General features: G+C 32.8%; 2 protein-coding genes across 2 annotated transcripts; one reads left to right on the top strand and one right to left on the bottom strand.

The window, feature by feature from the left end:
* Window positions 1-4,805: 4,805 nt before the first annotated feature.
* LOC120116177 (protein LIGHT-DEPENDENT SHORT HYPOCOTYLS 6-like) lies at window positions 4,806-5,892 on the top strand. Its single transcript, XM_039136723.1, has one exon. It carries the CDS (start codon window positions 5,081-5,083, stop codon window positions 5,741-5,743), a length of 663 nt encoding a protein of 220 aa, XP_038992654.1. The 5' UTR covers window positions 4,806-5,080; the 3' UTR covers window positions 5,744-5,892.
* Window positions 5,893-10,852: 4,960 nt separating this feature from the next.
* LOC120116195 (ferritin-3, chloroplastic-like) lies at window positions 10,853-13,164 on the bottom strand. Its single transcript, XM_039136732.1, has 8 exons — window positions 12,777-13,164; window positions 12,467-12,550; window positions 12,308-12,368; window positions 11,857-11,944; window positions 11,704-11,765; window positions 11,560-11,625; window positions 11,091-11,154; window positions 10,853-10,990 (listed from the first exon to the last, which is right to left on the bottom strand). The coding sequence occupies exons 1-8, from the start codon at window positions 13,115-13,117 to the stop codon at window positions 10,941-10,943; spliced, it is 816 nt and encodes a 271-aa protein (XP_038992663.1). The 5' UTR covers window positions 13,118-13,164; the 3' UTR covers window positions 10,853-10,940.
* Between the last annotated feature and the right edge of the window lie 286 nt (window positions 13,165-13,450).

The raw sequence follows: 13,450 nt of genomic DNA on the forward strand, positions 1-13,450 counted from the left end.
ATTATACTTTATATATTTAAAGATAATTAAAACAATACTCCTATTATATTATTTATTTTCAAATAAATCTTTATTTTATTGAATAAAATTAATAATTTTATATTATTTTAAGTCGGGTCAAATTTCAGATCGGGCGAAATTATCCTATACTCGGGTCAGATTTCACGTTGAGGGTAGTGGCAGATGTATGTATTGATCAGGATGAGCACGTGCTTACCTTGAAATTCGTATTTCTTTATGTTAGTACTCATTTTTATTTAATGTATTCACCCTGAAATTTTATTTGTAATTATCTCATACAAAAAAATTGAGAGTATAAAACTTCCAGGTCAGGTCGGGTTGGCCGACAACCTACCCATGCCCATCCCTAAATCTTTGAAGAAACGATCCACGACTCTCTGCCACCTTACAAATAACATTGAAATCTCCTCCTAACACCCATGGGCTGCCATTCGATGGTTCAAGAGCTATAATTTGATCCCAAATCTGCCTGCGAATTGAGCCATTTGGACTGGCATAGATGAAGGTTATAAAGAATGACTTCTTTGTCTGCACCTCAAAGCAAGAGGCGTGAATCAACTGTTTAGAAACAGCTAGAATGTCCAAATGAACTAACTCATTCCACATGCTTGGTTAGTTGAATTTTAATGACGTTTCCAATTACCTGGACAACTACATGCTTGTCTTTATTAAGGATAGTTTCATTGTGCCCAACCCTTCCAATTGTTGCTCTTTGGTGTTGCGTCGATAGATTCTGTTCCACCTCAATCTCATATGTAGTACTAGCATCTAGGGTTGAACCCCAAGGAATCCCAACGCGTGGGGCTGCTTGCACGGCATTATAATGTGGCGTGTTGCTTGGCCCATTGGAATTAGTTTTTTCCATCTTTTTACCATGCATGTGATAGCCACGTACCCCTTCCTCATACAAGCTTTCTAAGGTACGTGAATTCTCCAAATGCTTCCCACGATCTCTCCCACCTCATTACCCAAAATCACTCCCTCAATCAAGCTACCTTTAATTGCAGCATTCGTATCTTGGGGTGTCTCATTTGAACGATTAGATGTAATCCGTGAACAACTTTCTTTTATATGACCATAACAACCACACGAGAAGCAAATTGTAGGAAGTCTAACAAATCCTGCTCTATGGTTGGACCGTTAAATAGCTTTCAGCGTTGAAAAATTCTTGAGCGACATCATGGAATTAGAATGTAATCCAATTGTATATTTAATGAAAAGTGATTCTCTGAAATAACGATTAGTGGGTTTTATAATCTTCAGTTCCTTATTGAAAGAGAGAAAAAATATTTGAAAAAACAGTTTCAAAATTCAAACGCAAAACCCAAAAAACAATTGAATTATCCTAATTCACAATCCAATTGAAGAATATGAAGTACTCGCACTTGAAGAATATGCAGCCGCAATTAAATTACGATATGACACGCATTGACTATCAGTGCAAGCAATCAAACAAATAATTGAAATAAGAATTGTGTGCTTGATTATCGAAATATGTATAGCAAACAACACTGCAACAATCATGATTAATAATAGTTTATAAACCTTAAATTATACGATTATAATTTACCAATAAACTTAATCCCTTAAAACATAAACCTTAAAATGCACAAACCATCTTACCTCAATTGTTAAAAGAATCGTTGTTGTTTCTAGATGTCACGTTCGAGCACCAACGACTACAAGGTGATTAGACGTTCATTGTCAAATGGTTGAGAGTACACGATGATATCACTTGTTAGAACCTTAAGGCTGAGATCTTCCAAAAAAAAATAGAGTTCAAAAGAAATACGAGATAATATATTTTTTGGGACCATAACTCCTTTATATGACTTATTTAAGAATCAATTATTGTTTGTACTTATAACTTTCATCAAATTATAAATACAACTTTAATAGTATCTATATTTTTATGTTCATGATACTTTTAATATCTTAGGACTTAATAATATAATTATCAGTTGATTTATATAATATTTTATGATAATAATATATATTAAAAATATTTTCTCATAATTATCGATTTTAATCCTACAATTACTAGCGACTATATTGTATTTCAACTCATTGGTTTACTGTGTTATCTTGTGATTATGATTGTCGCTTCGGCAAGCGGTAGTGACGCAGTGTCCATTGTATAGTGTATAGGATTGTGTGAAACTCATTTGCAATTATGGGCGATTACGCAATATTATGTTGTGTGGATCCGTGTACTTGAGTTTGTCTAACTAATGTCATAATGGACTTTAAATTAATATTAAAGTCAATATGTGATTCAATTGAGTAAGATTATAAATGTGCTTTTAAAATGAATTATGATAATAATATAAGAGAAAGATATATGGTTAAAAATAAGGTTTAAATGCACAATTAGCCCCTAAACTATACTACTTTTACCAAGCTACCCCTATAGTATTTTTTGGGATGTTTTGTCCCTTTAATTTTAAATCGTTATCCCGTTTGCCCCGTTTCGTTAACTCCGTTAAAAAAATCTTACTAACCAATCAGAACAAGCCATGTCACCAATTTTTTTAATGAGAAAAAAAAATTCTGAAGAAAAAAAAATTGGTGATGTGTCGTGTTATGATTGGTCCAAGAATTTTTTAACGAAGTTAACGAAATGGGGCAATCAGGATAATGATTTAAAGTTAATGGGACAAAATGTCTCGAAAAATACTTTAGGGGGTAACTCGGTAAAAATGGTATAGTTTAGGGGTTAATGGCGCATTTAAACTTAAAAATAATGATAAATTATCTTCTTAAGATGTATAAAGTTATAGGTTAAGTACATAAATGGTCCTCGATTATAGGACGTTGTTTTGTTAAGTCCCTAAATTATTAAAAGTTATAAAATGATCCTCTAATTATATGATGTTAGCTTATTAAGTCTCCGACTATTAAAAGTTACAAAATTGTCACCCCACTATTCATATATTCTAAAATCGTCTTTTTTGATGAAAAAAACACAATAGTTTGAGTTGAACGTTAACATGCTGCCAGAGATACGATAGTCGTTTGAGATTATTGGATCAGATTTTAGCATATCTTAGTCAGTATGTTAACGTTAAACTCAAACTACCGTCAAATTTTTAACGAAAATGGAAGAGTTTGGAACATATGAATAGTTGAGTGACCATTTTATAACTTTTAATAGTCGAGGACTCAACAAAGCGACGTCCTATAATTGAAGGACCATTTTGTAACTTTCAATAATCGAGAGACTTAATAAAGCAACACCCTATAATCGATGGACCATTTATGTACTTTACTCTAAAAATATAAGCGAGATGAGATTGAATTAATGGTGTTAGGTAGTGCGTACAACTAGGGGTGTAAATGAATAGAGCGTTCGGTGAACCGTTCGTTTATGTTCGTTTGTTAAGCTAAATAAACAAGTATGAACCAAAATTTAATGTTCATTAAATAAACGAACGAACATGAACAGAGGTGTGTTCAGTTTGTTTATGTTCACGAACAAGCTCGTTTATGAGCTCGTTTATAAGTTCGTTTATGAGCTTGTTTATAAGTTCGTTTATGAGCTCATTTATCGACTCGTTCGTTTATATTCATGAACATGCTCATTTATTTTTTATATTTTAAATATTGGTGAAAGTGTATACTAAATTGAATACATTGTGAAACTTAGAGTTTTAACTATGAATTCTAAGAAGTTTAAGCCTAATTGGCGTAAGTTTAGCATTTCCCCCTATTATAACACCAAAAAGCCCTTTTCCCTTCACTCTTTTCGCCGTTTTGTTTCAGCCGCTCGTCTAAGCCTCCTTTTTCCCCTTTTTCACAAACTTTGTCAACCCTAAATCTTCTTTTGTGACATTATGCTCTACATTGTCGGTGCCTTTGCGCTCCTCGTCTCGTCCCGATCATAACAGTAGCAATAATCCCCTTCCTAGACTAAAGTGCGAGTTAATTCGTTACATTTCTTTTCTTTTTCTTTTGGTCGAAATTATAATTGTTTTCCTATTCTTACTATCTATATTGAGTGTGTTCAAATTTGAGTACTCATATTTTTAGAGATCGAAAGTATCGAGTATCTGATTCTTTGGGTAGTATACTTATCGACATGTAATTCGACTTGCTAAGTTTAGGTATTCGGTAGCCAAGTACCCTAAAATCTGGATACCTGCATCTTCAAGTCATGGGTATCTTATTCATATATACATATTTAAAATTTTAATTGATTTTTTAAAATCACATGAAAATAAATAAAATTTAAAAGTTCATAATATACAGAATACATACACAAAAATTAATGATTTGAAGTTAGTTTATATATTAAAGTTTATTTTCAAAAGAAAACATTAAAAATATTATTATCGATTGTGATTTTTCATTTGAATTTCATATTAACAAATAAAAAAATTTAAATATTAAAATTTAAATGTACATAATACAAACCTAGAAAAAGTTTAGGGATTTAAATTTAGTTTTAAGGTAAAAATATTAAAGAACCTAAAATAAAAAATATAGTTTAAGCTAATATATATATATATATATATATATATATATATATATTAAAATTACTTGATCGAGTTGGGTACACAATTATAAAAAAATTTGCTCCAAAAATGGTCTAACTATTCAGAAAAAAATCACGAGTTAGGTACCCGATCCAATTAAATAAATTTTTAAATAATTACTTAGTTTTTAAGTCTGGATCAACGGATAATGGAACAAATCAACCGGGTAAAATATTTTTAAATATCCCTTGTCTCTATAAAATACAAAAAGAAATTTATTTTGATCATCCCATCATATTCATCATCCAGCTTGCGCCTACTTATTTGTTTTTCTTTTTATATTTTTCCCTCTCTGTCTCTCTGCCTATTATTTTTTGTCGGTTGAATTTTCCTTTGCTTAATTGAATTTCCTGTCATCTCTCACGATTACAGAAAAGATGAGTGTATTTGACCTAATCAAACAGAAGCATCTATTAAGAATTTGTGAGTGATGGATTGATAGCTTGGAATTCATACAAAAACACAATCCCAGCTTGAATTTGTAAAGAAAAAAAACACCTTTTTTTACATCTTATTTGAAGTCAATGGATTCTGGTTCCGGAGGCAGTGTGAATGGCATCAACGAAGCTGTACTAGCATCAGCTTCAGCCCCCCCGCAGATGGTTTCCCAGCAAAGAGGTGATGGTGGCGAGTCTTACTCCCCAGCTCCACCGAGTCGTTACGAGTCACAAAAGCGTCGAGATTGGAACACTTTCTTGCAGTACTTGACGAAGCATAATCCGCCATTAACACTCTCTCTTTGCAGTGGCGCGCACGTAATTGAGTTCTTGAAGTACCTTGACCAGTTCGGCAAAACTAAGGTTCACATAACGGGTTGTCCTTATTTCGGACATCTAAACCCACCCGCTCCTTGCTCTTGCCCACTCAAGCAAGCGTGGGGCAGCCTCGACGCACTGATCGGACGGCTCAGAGCTGCGTATGAAGAAAACGGTGGACGTCCAGAATCAAACCCCTTTGGCGCAAGGGCTGTGAGGATTTATCTGAGGGAAGTGAGAGAAGGGCAGTCTAAAGCTAGAGGAATTCCTTATGAGAAGAAGAAGCGAAAAAGACCCACTGTCTCAACTCCGGCTGTGGCCGTCAATGTGTCGATGACTTCCACTCAACCGGTTGATGGCGGTGGTGGTAATTATAATGTTGCTCCTGAGACTGGGACAAGTGTTGGTACTGCCACCACTAGTAGTGTTTAGTTTCTCTCTGAAAATTGGATCGATATCCCATGAACCAAAATTAAAATTTAGTTAGAAATCTAGTTTTAATTTCTGTCAAAGTTTCAACCAATCTCTCTTTTTTTTATCTTCATCATTTCTAAGGAATATAAGAATTCTTCTTTTCATCATTCCTCAGCAAGGAGCAAATGGCTATTACTACTGGGTTTCTCTTGTTTTGAGTTTGGACCTGATTCTGCTAGGTAATCTCCAATCAGATGTATGGAGTCCATCATCTATAGAGAAGAAATTTAACCTATTTTACTTGTAAAGAAAGTTCTAATGAAATTGATTTAAGAAAGTTCTAATGAAATTGATTTAAGTGATAGGTAGTTTAATATCGTTTAAGTAAGTCATGAGCTTAAGATTTTTTGTATGTAAAAAATCTATATTAAAATATTTTTACATTAAAATTAAATGTAAGACACGAAACTATATAAATTAATTAAGATAAAATCTTTAAAAATCGAACTGACAACCTCATAGCCAGCTAAGACAAACTTCAATGCTTGTAAAGTGGAGGCAAGAGAAGGGAAACACAGCCAAATATTTTACAACAAACAGCGCTTCTCTATGTAACCGTGCATCTCGTCCCGGCTTTCTTTAATCGGTTGGTCGTTGTTTGATTGGCCGGTAATGTTATTTTTAATAATATTTTATTATAAATATTAGATTTTTTTGGATATATTACTGAAAATATCATTACATCTTCTCTTATGTATTATTGGATTATTGGTATTTTAGACTAAAATGTCCTTAATTTTTTTCTTTTCAAAATATCATTCCTCTGTCATTGAATAATAAAAATTTTACGAAGGTTAAATTACAAATTTATCATTAAATTATTTTAGATTTATAAAAAATATAATTAAAATTTATATAAAGTTCAGGGGTTAAAATAAAATTTTATAAAAAAATTAAATTAATTTTATGAATTTAAATTTTTAAAGAAAATATATAAAATTTCTCAACTTGTTAAAAAATAAATATATAATAAGGATAATTTGGTCAAATATATATTCTAATAATCTTTTATTTCTTTAACCAAAAACGGTAATCTTACATTCCTACTAAACCAACCAAACAAAAAATACAACATTCTCAGTAATCTTATTCTCTGATAATCTTTTATTCCCACTAATAATCTTACATTCCGTAAACTAAATACAACATAAAGTGCAATACCAATTCTGATATATATGCACACGTGAGCTTCTCTGAATTTACACACTTTTGCCATTTCAGTTTCAGGTGCTCTCTCCCCTCATTATATCCTCATCATCAAGGATTTAAACTATAATTATTGTCCCGATTTTTTATTGTGTTGTGTTTATCTCAATGTAAATATATATGGATATTATTATAATTATTATAGGTATCACGATCATAAAATAACGAGTTTGAACAACACCATCATCATCACCATTATATGGTCATTATTTTGATAGATAATCATTATTTAAAATCCCTGCTCATCATATAAGATTTTTTTTAACTATTATTCTTTTTATAATATTAACTCACTCATTACTATTATTAAGGTAAGCTATGTTTTTTAGTCATTCACCAAATTCTGTAATTTTATTTTGATCACTTAACTATTTTTTTCTTTCAAAATGAGGCCTAATGTTATATCTTATTTTCGTTTTGGTTATTCTTTGTTAAAAAAATAAAAAGAATTGTTGACGTGATAAATTTTTTATTCTTTTAAATGATGACATAATATTACTTTATGGTGACACATCAACATTAATGTTAATTTTTTAACAGCGTGTGACTAAAGCGGAACCAAAACATAACATTAGATATAATTTTTTTTAAAATAAAATAATTCAGTGACTAAAATGTAACCATCGGAATCGAATGATGACTAAGTATGTACCTTACCCTTAATTTTATATCCTTTAATAATAATGGTGCAAGCAAGCGTCAATGAATATTTTAGAACAATCCTTGTCAATGATGCCCTCGTCTTATTTGAGTAACCCCCACCTCAGTATGAAAAGGACCAATACCCAGCCCTTTCTTTCACACCATATAATTGCACATAATAAGTATATTTTAATCATCTCATTATTATTGTGAATTTTACATATCTTATACCCTATACTCCAAGTACAAATTGCCATAATTTTTTTTTTATCTTTCTTCGCATCATCATATCTTAAATTTATGAGTGTGTAATTGATGTATGATCGTTTTTCCTTCATAAACATATAACCATTAATTCATTACAACTTTAAGTACCTTATTAATGTTAGAATCAAAATATAGTTGATATAAAATTTATAATCTAAGATTTATCATATCAAATCATCAAGAATAAATGTTATACGGAAGTGTGTCTAAATTAATTGATAGAGTGAAATTCTTGAATTTTTATTTCGTTATGATCTTTCAAGAAGATATATTTGTTCTTTCAGTAAAAATTCTCCGACGAATTAAGAGTAAATCCAAATTAACCTATTTTTTTAGCATCACTACCTCTTTATATAGAATAAATATTTGATCAATCTATTAAGTATTTATAACTCTATTCTTCGTCGTTTTATAAATGCAACTTACAATGTGTATACTTTAACAAATTCATGACACTTTAATACTTGCGTAACATTGAAAAAAATATCAGAAGCAGGAGGTAGTACAGCAGTGGGGGCCGGAGAGTGAGTGAATGAAAGGAGGAGCGATGTCACAACACAAGATTCATGATAAGAAAAGGAAAGCCCTTCATAGCCTGCCAATTTACTAGTTTCATTTGTCGCTATCTAAGGCTACGGGTTTTCAAATAATTCAACATTTAAAAGGAAAAAGAGATAGAAGGGTGGATACGTAAGCCGTGAGTTAGTGTAAATGCATGCACTTCTCTCGAGTCTCGACTAGTCCCTTGTCTAAAGAACCACATGCCCTTGTTTCAGATGCACATATTTAAACCAATAATACCTTAACATGTGGGCTCTCCATCGTTTTACACCTTTCAAGGGCCCCCTCGCCGTTTCCTGCACATGCACCAGTGGCATATTATTGCAGTATTGTTGCTCAGAATTGGAGAATACAACTTTGACCGGAGATGAGCGGAGGGATGTTTGAGTGCAGTTGGATCTTTCCAAAATTTTAAATTTTTATATAATTAAATACTTTTATGTGATATAAAATCATATATCTATTTCTGACTATGATCATTTCTGTCAGTATTAGGATGCAGCCCAAGTCTTAAGGTTCTCATTCTTCAATTATTCTTGTATAGAAATTAAAAGTCTATGGGTTCATTCTCGTTTCAAAGCCAAGCCGTGTTCCAAGCATTGATGTTACATCCCAATGTTATGGTCAGTAATAGTAATTAAGTAATTTTGAGGGGCTAATTTTCATTATTGCAAAATTGAGAGCTTAATTGAATTGAAATTTAATTAATTATTGATTGAATTGAATAATTTAAGAGGTTGATAGCCAAAATTGGACCTGCCATCTGACTCGCTTACCCACCAACCCAAGCTCCAAGTGTTGTCAAGTAGGACCAGTCAAGCTTGAAGCCCAAGATCCAATTAGAGCCTAGAACCCTTAGGCCTAAAGGTAAGCTTCTAGAACCCAACCCAAGTTGCTCCTTGTTCATTCCATAGACTCGTTACCCAATCCATTCGTTCATCGTTGACTTTGACTCCAACTGTTGAATTTAATTTTGAATTGTTGACTTTGAATTTTCAGCATATTTTACTCTTTCTGACTCGAAATCTTCATATTTAGACTGATTAAACTGTTTTAAACTTTGTGAATGTACCAATTGACGCCAAACTCAACAACTCAATTTATCCTAATAACGGTTTCAGCAATCTAAGTTCGAGCTAAGAAATGGGTAAACTTTTAAATATGAATAATCTTATAATATGGATTAATAGATAAATGTATTAATACAATGTATTTAATGAATTGAAAAGGGGAATTAATGGAAGAGTAATTCATGTAGCAATTTTATCACTGGTTTCAGACTAAGTAGAGTTAAACATTTTTCTGTGTAGGTGCTGATCTTGTTGGACCTAGTACATCCAGACGTAGAGAAGGCCCATGCTTCGTTGATTTCTATTTAGAGGTGTGTGTTTCACTAACATTTGTGTGTATTGTTGTGTGAAAACCATATGACTTTCATTTTGAAATCTTGTATAACTCAATATGAATGGATTGTTTTGGGTAAGTATGCTAACTTGTTTGATTGATAAGCATGGTATTTATACACTACATACTTGATTCATCCATATGCCATGCATTAAGGATAGCTTGATGATATATTTTGAATTGCAAATATACATGTATAATGGTATGTCATATTGTACTATGCATGAGATGAGTTATGGGGGAAGAAGACATTGATTCTCAAGTATGTACCAAACTAGTGATTATTACAATAATACGACTATGTATACTTGATACTGTAATACGAATATGTATTTCATTTTCTTAAACACTGAGTTCAGGAGAACTCTGTTTGTGGAGATTAGAGAGTGGACGAGTAGATATGACTTACTAGCCTATATTTCTTTCATATGATGTTATGCGACTGATTTCTGCGTCGGCAGACTCTTTGGTTACTTTTACGCACTTAGAGATTATACTAAGCTCTATAACTTACCCTTGTTTATTTCTAGTGTCAGTTTCACCCTTATTTGTAGTGTCAGTGTTACCCTTATTTGTAGTGTCAGTTGTTCTTTAGATTCCAAAAATTTGTTTAAAAGATAATAGACATATAACCATAACTGACTAACTTAGGTTTTCAGCTATAACTATTAAAAAAATCTTTCAGCTATAATACATTAATTTGGCCTATACTCATGGATGTGTCAAAGCAGTTTAATCAAAAAGTTCAATGCGATGTACTTGCCTCGACCCCTGTACTCAGAGATGGATCGAGAGGATGGGTGAGACAAATTCTTATATATTTTCGATATTTTGTTTGTATTGTCATTTAAAATCTGTTTTAGCCCTCGTTAAAATTATATAAATTCTTTCTTTATTAAAATTTTATAAGTTTATCCCTCCTAATATGAAATCATGCGTCCGTTATTATTGTTGTCCTAAACCAACAATTAAAAGTAGGCAAATCAATTCAACACCAGCAATGTAAGTTTTTTTTTTTGGAATAAAGTTGAGACGAAATTGATGAATACCAAGAGTTTCATTCTCTAATTCTTTATCATGCAGTCACCAGTTGATTGCTAAGCATCAGATCAAAGTGCCAAACACCTGCAAAATCATGAATATTCAATGAAAAAAAAATCAACTCTCTGTAAAACATAATGCAAATCAGTAAATGGAAGATCTCAAATTATAATACAAGAATTACCATGTCCCTTGCCCGCTCTCCTCAACTGAGCTACATATTCCGAGAGCTTTCTAATGGATTCAACCTACATGAAAGCAGATAGAAATGGGATGAATGTGAGACTGAGTGCAAATGTAATGAAATACAAACACCGCAGCAGTAGCGCCGTAAACGAGCCAAGTCAAGTTTGAGTATTGTTAGACTCGACTCCACTCGAAAAGTTTAAAGCTGAATTCGACTTGTTCGACTTGAAGGTTCGCGAGCTTAAAATTGTCGAACTCGAAATCAAAATTGAAGCTCGACTCGGAAGCCATCGAGCTTAAAATTGTCAGGCTCGAGTCGGGTATCAAGTACTTCGCTTCTGCTCGTTCAATATTCGAATCGAACCCATTCGATTAGAGTGTTGACCAAATCAAACTCGAATAATTCGCAATATGTTTAGTCTCATTTACAGACCTACGCAGCAGAACTGAAATCAAATTTACTTCACCTGCTCGGTCAAGAATTCAGTTTCAATGAAGTCCGCCAGATGAACGTCATTGACTTCATTAGCCATCTGTAAAATATGTAATTTATATAAATGGATCAAATGAGTAATTAAAATTTATTTTAATAGAGAAAGAGAGGTGTCTACTATGTGTAAATTAAGAAGCTTCTCATTGTTCAGCTTTTCCAAGGACAAAGCAAGTTCCATTGCTGAAACAAAAATCATAAGTCAATTAACGAACACTTGAGAGTTCTGAGACTTGGAAAAATATCTTATTCTTGTGTATTCAAAAAGTCCAACCATAAAGTGCATCGCCCTTCTCAGGATGATCATATTCTGCTATTGGCATCAGCATGGACTGCAGCACAACCTTTCCTCCTCGTTTGTTCTAATTCTCACAAGAGACGGGAGGAGTAAAATAATAGTAATAATAATAAGAGTAAAGCATACAATTGGTCCGACTATAGGGCGTTGCTTCTTTGAGTTCACTGACCACTAAAAAAAACAAATTTTTTCCGCTTATAGGGTGTTATTTTGTTGAGTCGTCCGACTATTAAAATTTACAAAATAATCACCCGACTATTCAAACAGAGGCTTGATATGAGTTTATAACATATGAATAGTTGATTGAATATTCTGTAATTTATAATAGTCGAGAGACTTGAGAACCATTTGTGTCCCTTATCCTAATAATAATCCAAGAGAAAAGTTTGGAAACAAAAAGAATATGATGCATGCAGCAATGTTTCACCTGGTAATCCATAAACATCTCGGCATGCTGCCTTTCCTCAACACTAGAATCCTTAAAAAATCTGCAAAATCAATCATCAATCAAATAAACTATTAAGATTCAAAAAAAATGTAATAACCTAAACAACAAAATGATGGATTTGGGTCTACAAGACATTACTTGGCAATGCCCTTGAGAGCAACGTTGTCTCTGTCGAAATAGGCGTACATGGCATGATACACATAGGAGACATTGTACTCCACACTGATTCAGCAAAAAGGAGCAGAATCTCAGTAAATTCTATATCCTTAATAGAACAAGAATTACCACAGAATGATCAATCCTAAGCAAAATTCGATCATTTTCTTTTGAAAGGAATATGCATCTAACAAAAAGGTCCAAAGGGATACGTAAATCAATCTATGGGCATTCATGCAATGAAAACATCATAAAAAGCACACAGGATTAAAATAAAGAAAAAAAGACTGACTTGATCTGGTCATTAATGGCAGCCTCACACCGATCCGTGTACAAATGGCGGGCAAGAGAAACTTGTGGGACGGAAGGGACGTGAAGAAGCTCTTTCTTCAGTTCCTCAAATGGCTCAAACACGACATTCGAAATGGGTCGATGGTTGGGCTCTTTCGAAGCCAAAACGACACCCACAAAACCTGAAGCCTTCCTCGGATAGCTCACAACAGTCACGCCGGAGATCAACCCATTTGAGTTATTCAAAAAAGAAGAAGATGAAAGAGAGAAATCGACATTTCCTCTTTGTATAACTGAGGGAAATGGAGAAGAAAATAGCGAACAATACTTGTTTGGGAGCATTTTACAGAGGAGATTGAATGGAGAAGGAAAAGGAAATGAGGCGACGAAGTTGGCAAGGTGAATGAAAACCACTGGGTGGGGAGATTCTTGACAGTTTATAACGGAACACGTGGATGGTTAGGTTTGATTGACATGGAGAGAGCGCGTGGCTAGCTCGTGGTTCCCTTGACTAATGTTTTCACTCACCAGATATTATAAAGGGTCCCTCTATTATGCATTTGGCATAATGTTAAAATTCTACCGTAAACATTTATTAAAATGATTATTTTGGTTTTTACTTATTTTTTAAATATTTTGGCCTCAACGTTTATTTTAGAGTAAAAAAACTCGAGC

Source organism: Hibiscus syriacus, unplaced genomic scaffold (genome assembly GCF_006381635.1).
Source record: "Hibiscus syriacus cultivar Baekdansim isolate YM2019G1 unplaced genomic scaffold, ASM638163v2 tig00110287_pilon, whole genome shotgun sequence".
In the NCBI taxonomy this organism is placed as follows: Eukaryota; Viridiplantae; Streptophyta; class Magnoliopsida; order Malvales; family Malvaceae; genus Hibiscus; species Hibiscus syriacus.

What these genes read in the sequence shown, in the direction of transcription:
- LOC120116195 (XM_039136732.1), bottom strand. Translation starts at nt 13,117, where the DNA reads ATGCTCCCAAACAAGTATTGTTCGCTATTTTCTTCTCCATTTCCCTCA. An exon ending in GCTCTCAAGGGCATTGCCAA is followed by an intron (nt 12,369 to 12,466) that starts GTAATGTCTTGT and finishes TTGATTTTGCAG; the next exon opens with ATTTTTTAAGGATTCTAGTG. An exon ending in AGATGTTTATGGATTACCAG is followed by an intron (nt 11,945 to 12,307) that starts GTGAAACATTGC and finishes TGTGAGAATTAG; the next exon opens with AACAAACGAGGAGGAAAGGT.
- LOC120116177 (XM_039136723.1), top strand. Translation starts at nt 5,081, where the DNA reads ATGGATTCTGGTTCCGGAGGCAGTGTGAATGGCATCAACGAAGCTGTA.